The 10,508-nt window shown below is 37.2% G+C and overlaps 1 protein-coding gene across 2 annotated transcripts in view; it reads left to right on the forward strand.

Annotated features, from left to right (window-relative positions):
- fkbp5 (FKBP prolyl isomerase 5) overlaps nucleotides 1-6,063 on the forward strand; it is a 17,134-nt gene extending 11,071 nt beyond the window's left edge. For both annotated transcript variants that reach the window (XM_037775944.1, XM_037775935.1), the window contains exons 7-11: nucleotides 1,541-1,631; nucleotides 1,820-1,903; nucleotides 3,461-3,646; nucleotides 3,756-3,995; nucleotides 5,661-6,063. In XM_037775944.1, the coding sequence (XP_037631872.1) occupies nucleotides 1,541-1,631; nucleotides 1,820-1,903; nucleotides 3,461-3,646; nucleotides 3,756-3,995; nucleotides 5,661-5,762 (703 nt within the window). In that variant the 3' untranslated portion in view covers nucleotides 5,763-6,063. The remainder of the gene's footprint in view (nucleotides 1-1,540; nucleotides 1,632-1,819; nucleotides 1,904-3,460; nucleotides 3,647-3,755; nucleotides 3,996-5,660) is intronic.
- The last annotated feature ends 4,445 nt before the right edge of the window (nucleotides 6,064-10,508 follow it).

The raw sequence follows: 10,508 nt of genomic DNA on the forward strand, positions 1-10,508 counted from the left end.
TGTTCATGCTGTGGTCCTTCATTACACCTGTTGAGCCAAAATACAATTGTGTCCCCAGGAACCATTTATTGCATTGTACTTAATGTAGGAATTCTGTCAGATGGTGATTGTATTCATTTTGCTATTTTAATGCATTTTTTCTTCTCTGCTATGGGGTTTTGAAGACAGATACCATAACCAGAAAAATCCCTAAATGTACAAAGATCCAGTCTTTCAGCAATGCTGTTACTGCTACTATTAATAGTACATATTTTGTACATTTGTGTGTGGCATCAGAAGTAATGTGGTCTTCAACAATCCTACAATAATTCTACAACATACTATATTAAATTATATAATGTATAATTAATACATATTATACTGAGGATAACGAATGCTCGTTGCTCATATTTAAGTATTTAATAATAATGTATAAATCCCCAAATAGCCCATGAAATAGGGAATTATCCCCCAACATTATTAATTATTCATATTCAACATTAATTATTATTAGTCATTCTCAGATGGATATCGCTGTTTGCTGTGTGTAGAGGTGCGTGTGTGTACAGTAGTGCGGCAGCGGCGCTGTCCCGGGTCAGTCCTAAAGAGCTTAAAATCCATCAATCTTGAAGAGCAATTTGGGTCGTCAACACCTGAATGAGAAGTCGCTCATCCAAAAGATGAAGAAAACTAATATGAGACAGTAATAAGGTGTAATTACAAAAGTAAATAGAATGCATTGTACTGCCCAAACCACATAATAAGAATCCGTTAACCCCACCCATACCAACCTCACCCATTAACCCCTCAGGCAAGAGCAATACTAAGTAGTGGCTGGTGACTGAATACTAGGAATTCATAGCACAATAATTATTTATACTGAGAGTTGATGCCAACAAGAAGTAAACTAACACAGAAAGTAGAAAATAATCCATGCATTATGCCTCACAAATCCATGTAAATAAAGAGTCAGAACTATCCATTTCTGCTCATGTAACTCCTATATCTTCCCTTTCAAGAAACTGTACTGTATTATCTCAACATGCATCTTGTTTATTTTGCATGTATGACATTTCTTTAATGCCATACATGCACCTTGATCTACTTATAGATGGGTTTTTTTTCGCAGTTAAGAGCTATCAGCCTCGTATTAAACAGTACAATGTGTCTTTTGTCTTAAACTCCTCATTGTACAGATTCATAATAAATAATATGTAATAAAGGGAGCAGTATTGAGACCAACTTCACATGAGCAATGAAAGAGTTTGTCCTTTTACATCACTGCATTTTGAGCAAGTGCCTGGAATATCAATATGAATAGTATGAATTTTGACTTGTGTTAGATGTGGGGAATTTTTACCAGCAGCCTTTATTTCATTTAGTCACAGGTGTGATTTCCATCACTATAGTTTAAATGTCAAGTGGCTTGAGTTGACTGTTGACAGTTGATACAATCTTTGTACTCAGTTTGGCTATTTGATACGTAGAAGTGGTTTAACAATTGTTTCTTGTATTATCAACAGGCTCATGCTCTGTCATGTTTTTCTTTTTTTTTTAACAGGTATGGCTTTGGAAGCGAAGGTAAACCGGAGTACAAAATTGGACCAGATAAAGACATAATATACGAAGTTACCCTCAATGGCTTTCAAAGGGTGAGCCCTGCTTTCTACTTTATATGTCTAAAGAAATCAATTCTACATTAGAGATTTGGTTAATACATATAAATTCAAGCACACTTTGAGCAACAAGTCCTCCAAAGTTATGTAGATGATTTCAGCTGACTACCTAAAACATGACAACCAGTGTTTGCTCACTTTCTGTCGTGTTCTGTTTCCACAAGGCTAAAGAATCCTGGGAAATGGACTTGCCTGAGAAGCTGGATTCGGCTGCTGCAGTGAAGCATAAAGGGAATCAGTATTTTAAGGTACAGTCCTCATGCTGCAACGTTATAATAATGAGTTTTTATTAGGGCTGCCAAAGTTTTAAAGCTAGAGTGAAGATACTGGCATCATATGAAACTAGAAAATTAGGAATCTATGTGATACTAGCTTGTCGTAAAGGAGGTTAAATAACGCTCCAAACTTGTGCTACATTTTGGCGAGGAAACTCTGTCAAGGCCGTTTTCAAAGGGGTCCCTTGACCTCTGACCTCATACGTGAATGTAAATGGGTTCTATGGGTACCCACTAGTCTCCCCTTTACAGACATGCCCACTTTATGATAATCGCATGCAGTTTTGGGGTCAAGTCATAGTCAAGTCAGCACACTGACACACTGACAGCTGTTGTTGCCTGTTGGGCTGCAGTTTCCCATGTTATGATTTGAGCACATTTTGTTATGCTAAATGCAGTACCTGTGAGGGTTTCTGGACAATATCTGTCATTGTTTTGTTTTGTTAATTGATTTTTTGTAATAGTAAATATATACGTATATTTGCATAAAGCAGCATATTTGTCCACTCCCATGTTGATAAGAGTATTAAATATTTGACAAATCTCCTTTTAAGGTACATTTTGAACGGATAAAAAGGACGTGCGATCAATTAGCGATTAATCGTGATTAAATGTTTTAATCGATTGACAGCCCTAGCTTTTTATTTTTTTTATGTCTTTTTCATTTTTACTTAGATTTTTTATTTTAGTTAGTTTTCAGAGTGTGTTTGCTAGTTTTTGTTTAGTTTCAGTTTTTCAGAAAGGTTTAGTTTTAGTTTTTATATATTTAGTTTGTTTTTGTTAGGGGCCAGCTATAATGTCTCAGAAGTATGTAGCTACACATACATACGAAATGCATGGTTGGAGAACTGTGTAGGAATGGCCAAAATGTTTTAAGTTTTATCTTCGCGCTACTTTATTGAAGCAATTGCGACACGGCACCATCTCCTGGAATGTCAAGTCCGTGCAATTTCTGTGCTTCAATGTCACGAGAGCTGATGAAAATTCATGCCGTCTCCTTTTTTCGGTTGTGATGTATTATATCTAAAAAAACTGAAATGAATTTACGTTCATTTTTTATTTTATTTTCATTCGTTTTTTACCCAGGCCATATAGTTTCAATTAAGTTTTAGTTTTTCTTAAATGATATGTTTTTTTATTTAGTTCCAGTTTACTAAAAATGACGGTACGCTGCTGTAGCTCAGCTGTTAGAGCGGGCGTCCCACAAAGGCTGAGCGGCCCGGTGTTCGAATCCGACCTGTGGCCCTTTGCTGCATGTCATCCCCTTTCTCTCCCCCCCTTTCAGTAATATCCCTGTCACTAATAAAGGCATAGAAGCTCAAACAATAATCTTTAAAAAATATATATATATATTTTTCCCTGCTTATTTTCATTTTAGCTTCAGCTTTAGTTTACTATAATAACCTTGCCATGCTGATCAAATTATTACGTGCGCTAAGGTGCGAGGGCCCGATCATCGCTGCTTGCAGCTTTAATTATTTTGTATTACTGTTAACATGTTCATAAAGTGGTATTATCTTCCTGTATTAGGCAGGGCGGTACTACCAGGCAGTCATCCAGTACCAGCGCATCGTCTCCTGGCTAGAGATGGAGTGTGGTACTGGGATCGAGCAGCAGAAGAGGATACAGTCTTTCATGTCGACGTCACACCTCAACTTAGCGCTGTGTTTCCTGCGGATTAAAGAGTTCTCACAAGTAGTGGAGAACTGCAACAAGGTGAGCTGCACGACCCTGATGCTATTTATCCATATTTAAACACAATCTAATTTCACTACATTGTCTCTCTGTATCTTGACTAATTGCTGTGTGTGTGTGTGTGTTTAAGGTGATTGAGCTCGATGAGAACAATGAGAAGGCTCTGTATCGCCGCGGGGAAGCCCGTCTCCTTCGTAATGACTTCAGCCTGGCCATGGAAGACTTTCAGCACGTGCTGCAAGTCAACCCTGCAAATCAAGCGGCTCGTGCTCAGATTTTCATCTGCCAGAGCAAGATTAAGGAACATCATGAACAGGACAAGAAGACCTACGCCAACATGTTCCAGATATTTGCAGAACGGGACGCCAAGGTCTGTAAACACGCTGTTCTTGGCTAAACGTAGACAAACAGTCAGCCTGGCTGGTTTGTTTGTTTGGCCTTCTTTAACTGAGTGAATTGAATATTAACGAAAAATACTAAACTAAAAATAAATATAATTTCTATTCAACACACACACACACACACACACACACGCAAACACACGCACACACACACACACACACACACACACACACACACACACACACACACACACACACGCACACACAGCTATTTGGCTTTGTGAGACATAATTTGTTTTCCAGAGTTTTATGACCTACCAAAACAGTTATGTTGTTGTTTTATGTTCAGGTATTTATACAGAAAAAAACAACTTTATTTTTATAACATCTTTTAAAAGAATGTTACAAAATGCTTTACAAAGGAAAAAACAAATTAAAACAAGTCAGCACCACACAAATGTCACTTCCTTCTCACTTTCCACTGATATCGAGATTAAGGCCCCTTGCCGTCATTATCTGAAGATAAATAGAATTCAAACAACGAATAGTTGAAGGACTAGAATTCACAATATGTTAGGAAGTGGAAGTGTTATTTTTAGGAACTATGAAACTAAATTGTATTTGTATTTCAGCTCTGGAAATTACATGGGGCACATCTGACTCCCATAAATCAGGTTATCTACCTGGTGGGGGATTTTTTATCAACTAATAGTCAGCCATTTTAGGTATCATGTTGAGAGTTATTGATACAATTGATTGAGGTTCATCCCACAACTACCAGCCAAATGTCCTGAGAAATATTTTGATATTCATAACAAGACCCAGTAGTTCAAATATATAACAATAATATAGCTGATTTATAATTTATTCAAAGGTTTTAATTACATTTCCATAGTAAAACGCCCTGCTGTATCGTCGTCCTCTGTGTTATTATGCTTTCTTCTGTATTACGCTGACCTCTAGTGTTCATTCATGGATTTGTTGATTTTCTCACCTATTGATCCAGATGCTCTTCTCTGTTGAAAAAGGAGAAATTATCTCAAGAGTAAAAAAGCAATAACACATAATGATACCAAAACAACTTCTTAATATTAAGGACAAATGCAAATTTGGTTAGTTATTTCCGTTTAGATTTATTTCTATTTCACTGTTCAGTTGTTATATAAGGAGGCACATTGGTTGCATCCAAAATTCCACACTAACATTATATTTTATTCACTAAAACAGTTTGTGAGATTTTGTGTGAGACAACCTTAGTATAAAATCAATAGTACGCATATTGCATAATATTTCCTTCCTTTCCTACGCTTCAATGTAAGTGTTTGAATTAGTTCAGACTTTGATTCTCACAAATCGTCGTTTTGGTCACATGAGGTTGGTACAGGTTACCATGGTTACACGACTCCAACCGGCAAGCAGGCTCTCAGGAAGTGACGACCTAAATTACTTCTCACTGCGTCCAAAAAGATACATACTGTTTATTCACACAAAAGTACAATAGCACACATATTGGGTATGTGGAGCATAGTATGCGATTTCGGACGCAGCTATTCTCATGAAATGCACATAAAACATGCAGAATCTATGATTGTAGGAATTTCAGAATTGTCTTCATCATTTTGATGACTTGCCTTATCAACAATGGTTTATTTTAGACTGCTGTAGTCATGTGTCCTTCATCTCCCCCTCAACAGATTGGGAAGACGAAGAGGAGGCGGGATGACAGCCTGAGGAGCGGCATGAACGGTGAAGTGGGCATCAAACGACGGCGGAGGAGTCAGGACTGTCCATCGTAAGAGAGACGTTTGAAAGGGAGAAAAAAGAAAGACATGCCTTCCTTTGCTTTCCAAACCCAGGGAGCAGAGGCAGGAACGAAGTCGTATAAAAGCCTCTAATCCAAACTTCTTTATCCCAAAATCCAACATTACCATTCCTGCATATCAAGCAGAGTGTAAGCAGGGACGTTTGCAAGCCAAACAGCATTTCCCCAGTCACATGGACTGTGCGACTGCCAGGGACGTACCTCCCAGTGGAATTAGTACTGCAGAATCAATCTAGACCCCACCTTTTATTTTGAAAAGATATTGTTTATTTCTTCAAAAACACAGAGGAATTCCATTTGATTTGTCATTGGGCTACTGTGTAGAGTTCAGATGTGCCTCCAGTCCACAGTGTGTTTCCAAATCCCAAACAGTACGTGCTGGTTTCACACCTCTGGCTTGTATTTGGTATTAAGCCTCTTCTTGGGCAGCTGCATGCATGCATCACGAGGTGTTTGGGATTCAGACTTGAAACTTTGCTATTTTTTAAATGTGCAATACAGTATGTACTTTGGATAAAAGGCGTAAGGAGTCTCGTTAGCTCAGTGGTATTTTAAAACCTTTCTGTGCAAGAAAACAAAAAAAGCTAAATGCCCGTAACTTAGCTTTGATTCATAAAAAATAAGTACAAGTCATAGTGTAGAAAAGCCTGCATTCATTTACAGTAATGTTGGGAAAAACTTAAAATACAGAAATACTAAAATAGTACAAATCCAGGGCTGTGGTCGAATAGTCTTTTTGCTTCGGAAGGTTCCTAACTGAGTGAAATGACCCAGAAATAACAAAGTGGCAGCCATGATAAGAGCTGTTTGAATTCTCTTAATGCTACGGAAAGGTGTTTCAATGCTTCCTTTCTTATCTCCTTTAACCATCCCTTACCAAAGGAAAGGAGGTAACAACGTCCCACAATTCCTTGCGGCAGCATTCGGCCGTCAATAATGGTGCCTTCAAATGCGGTCGTGTTTTACGTGTTCACGAAAAGAGTCCATATGAACTCTTGTGGTAGTCACAACCTCGTAAGTGGAAAGTTTCTGAAAGCTCCGAGTTCACTCGTTGTGACGTGCTTGTTGACGTTGTCAGTAATGACGGAGGCCACAGAAGTTCATTTATCGGTGCTTAATAAGTGATTATGTTGTAATTTTTGGTCAATTATTGTTTTTCTTTATAATAAGTCTGAGGAAAATGTAGATTTTCCCAACGGCCTCATCTTTTTCCTCTGTCATTATGCCTTTGCATTTACTGCATTATGTTACCCGCTTGCTAGCTTGCTAAATTGTTAAATTGTTAGCCTCTGTGGCTTCTAGACGTCAACAGTCACGTTAATATTGCTGTTGCTTTGGTGTTTTTGGTGTTGTCACGACTTAACCACTTGAACGAAACACATTTCAACATATCGTGTACACGACATCCCATGTCGTAAACACAAGCTCACGAGTTTCATTTGAAGGCACCGTAACATCAACCTCACTGTTTAATTGAACACGTTGGATAAATTGAAAAGCGTTCTCCTCAGGAGGTGTGATTCTGTTTAGGACAGGAATCCTTGCTTGAATTATACGGCCTTGAGTTTGTCACTGTAGACTAATCATTTTCTATGTGTTATAAACAAAAAAAACAAAACCATCCATCTGCCATCGTGTAAGTGCAGTCAGATTCTCTGAGCACCGCGGTTGTCTTTTCCTTCAGTCGTTCTGAATTCTCCTTCACATCTTTCCTTGACCTCATGATGTTTTCCATCAAGGTCAAGGTCAAAGTGGTTAGGAAAAGACATAGGATGCAGTTTTTTGGACTATTCGACCACAGCCCAGGACTCACATACAAAAAAAATTCTCCTCCAAACATGACTGCACTATTTCCATAAATCGTTGATAGAAACTTCAAGTTTCCAATCAGCAGAGTAGAATCTGAAACAAGCACAAACTACAGATGCTAAATTATACCAAAATATAAATCTGTAATTCTGGCGTTCTGGCAAATTCACTGTATTTGGTTATTGCTAGAAACTGCTGAATTAATATTATTTTATGACATGAAGCTACCTATAAAGCCAAATCAGTACATGTTTTTTAAAAGCCTATAACAGTACCTTAACTGTGGTGTAGAGAGATTATTTCCAGAAATACAATTTTAAATTGAGCCCCTTGTTTTTGGGCAAAGATGAGGCATTGTTTTACGACGGATAAGACCACGGTCATGCACTAAAATAATTTATCCATGAAAACATGCATGATAGATCATTTTTTAATTTGTTGAAACTTTGTGTTTTAAACACGTCACGCAGTACAAACAGTTTATTTTATGAGAAGCCAGTTTGGTATTGTAGTAAAACAACGATGATCTATGGGATTGATAACAGATGATAACATAATTTTTATTGACTGATAACATTTTAAGACGGTGGCAGCTGCAAAAACTTAAAAAAAAACACACAAGTTAAAATATATATATATATAAAGTTAAATGTTTCCACTCCTGAGCTTTGGTGGATTTTAAGTGATTGATGACTTTCTTCTTCTGTTGCGCTCATTGTATGTTTATCTATCAGCTAATTGCATAAACAAGCATGGCACAATCTTCAACACAATCTTCAGTCAGCAGACGACTGTCAGATCCTCATAATTATGATGAAAAACTTCTTACAAAAGGAGGCGTTTGATCATAACATCACCTCCCCATTCCCACCTTTGTATTTGACAGGGCAGATGCACCATAGCATTGACCCTGTGAGTGAAAGTGGGAACGGGACACAAAAACTGCAATTGAGCTTTAAAAACAGTCAGAACCACAGTTTTTTTCTTTCAATCTTTCACAAGTTTCATGAAATTTCAACTCCGGTAATGTGATCAACTACATAATTTTACATCTGTGTAGTTCTTTTTTGCCTCATACCCTGAACTGGTGTCTCTTTATTTCACTGCATCTATTTCACATATTATTTTTTTGTTATTTTTAAATGTGTGAATGTTAGTAGATAGTGGACAGTGATGCACTTTGGTGACTGTCAAACCAACACTGTTATCTTTTCATGAAATGTCTGGATAAAGTCTTGACAATAATCTCGAAATGTTTTATAAACATTGGTTGGTTCAGAATGAAAACCTTAGCTGTCTTAAATATTTTGTGTAAAAAAAATCAACAGTGTGTATGTGTGCGTGTGTGTGTGTGTGTGTGTGTGTGTGTTAATATATATTGTTGTATGTTAGCAAGGTTTTTAAAAACAGCTTATTGCTATGTATGTTTTCAAGTACTGCTGGCTCTAAACATTCAAACATTTTGTACAGTGGAAATGAGCATGAAGTACTTTTTTCTAGCAATTATAAATTGCATTTTAAGAATATACAGAATATTTATCCCTCTCTGTCGACTACAAAAAAGATCTCCAAGCCTCGTAGTGCTATACATTCATCATTTTTGATAAATTGACAAATTACAGGAATAATTTGGAAAATACTGACACAAAACCAGCAGGATGAAATCCAGCTGTTTAAACTGCGGCACTGCCGATGTGAGATTGGTTTTTATTAGAAACTGTCATGTCGTACAAAATGTTTACATGTATTCAAAAGATCTTGTAAAGCAAAAATGTGATCAATGTATTAAACCGGCATTTATGCAAAAGAAATATTTTCAGACAAAAAACTACGTAAGGTACCTTTTGTTCATGTCTTCTTTATATATTTTTTTATTTTTTTGCACTTTAAAAGCATTAAATAAATCCAAGAGTTGCATTTAAAGAAAGATGTCATTCTTCAAGTTATAGGTCAATATTTCCACAGTGTAATAACATCTTTTAAAGTTTGCATTTGACACTAGATGTATTGTCATAAAACTGGTCAAATGGGAATATTATCATCCAAAAGTGTTGTATTAATCTTGTGTAGAATTTAACACAGTCATTACATCTTTAATAGTGCTTTTAACTTAATCTTACACACATTTCCTCCTCAAAGAGTCTGAAACAGTTTGAAGAACTGAACCTGAACAGATTTTGTGAATTTAAGCTTTGTATTCATTCATGGTATTTTAGGAGATAGCCCTACATATCCAGATATAGGAATAATCCCCCATTTTTGGCTTTGGTGAACTTGTTAGCCTACATATCCAGCAGTTACGGAGCAACATTAGCATTAATTTGGAGTTGTCAATCTGGTCAAGTCCAATATTCACCCTCTTTTAGCTCTGATTTTGGTCCCCACCAGCTCCTGAGGGAAATATCTGGCTCTTTAGCTGCTAAATGAAGCTTAAAGCGAAAGTTCAAACAGAAAGACCCTCTTAACACTCTCTCTCATTCACAACCTTTCTGTCTCTCTCTCATCTCTATTGGCTCCTACTATATCAGCTGACCAATAACCAAACAGATTCTACCACGCTCTCCATGAGCCAATCATATCGTTGCAATCAAATTTTAAAACTGTTCTCTCTGCGCTGTCATTTGAGTGCGACTCGATGCAACCCGCCTCCACCCCGTCACCTCCAGGCTTCATCATATTCTGTACCCAGGCCTGCTCTACATTCCTTCATTAGATCTTCAGCTACTCCTTTCACCACCACCACCAGTGTCTAGACTCCACGGGGGGGAATATACCTAATCTCACCATGGCATCGCTACCCCCTTTTATATACTACGTCATGCTGGAGTCTTATCGCACAAGACTTTGCACTTTTCTTCTATTATGTATTGTGTAATAAATTAATGTTCATTCTATACGGAGTCTCTCCTGA

Source organism: Sebastes umbrosus, chromosome 1 (genome assembly GCF_015220745.1).
Source record: "Sebastes umbrosus isolate fSebUmb1 chromosome 1, fSebUmb1.pri, whole genome shotgun sequence".
Lineage (NCBI taxonomy): Eukaryota > Metazoa > Chordata > Actinopteri > Perciformes > Sebastidae > Sebastes > Sebastes umbrosus.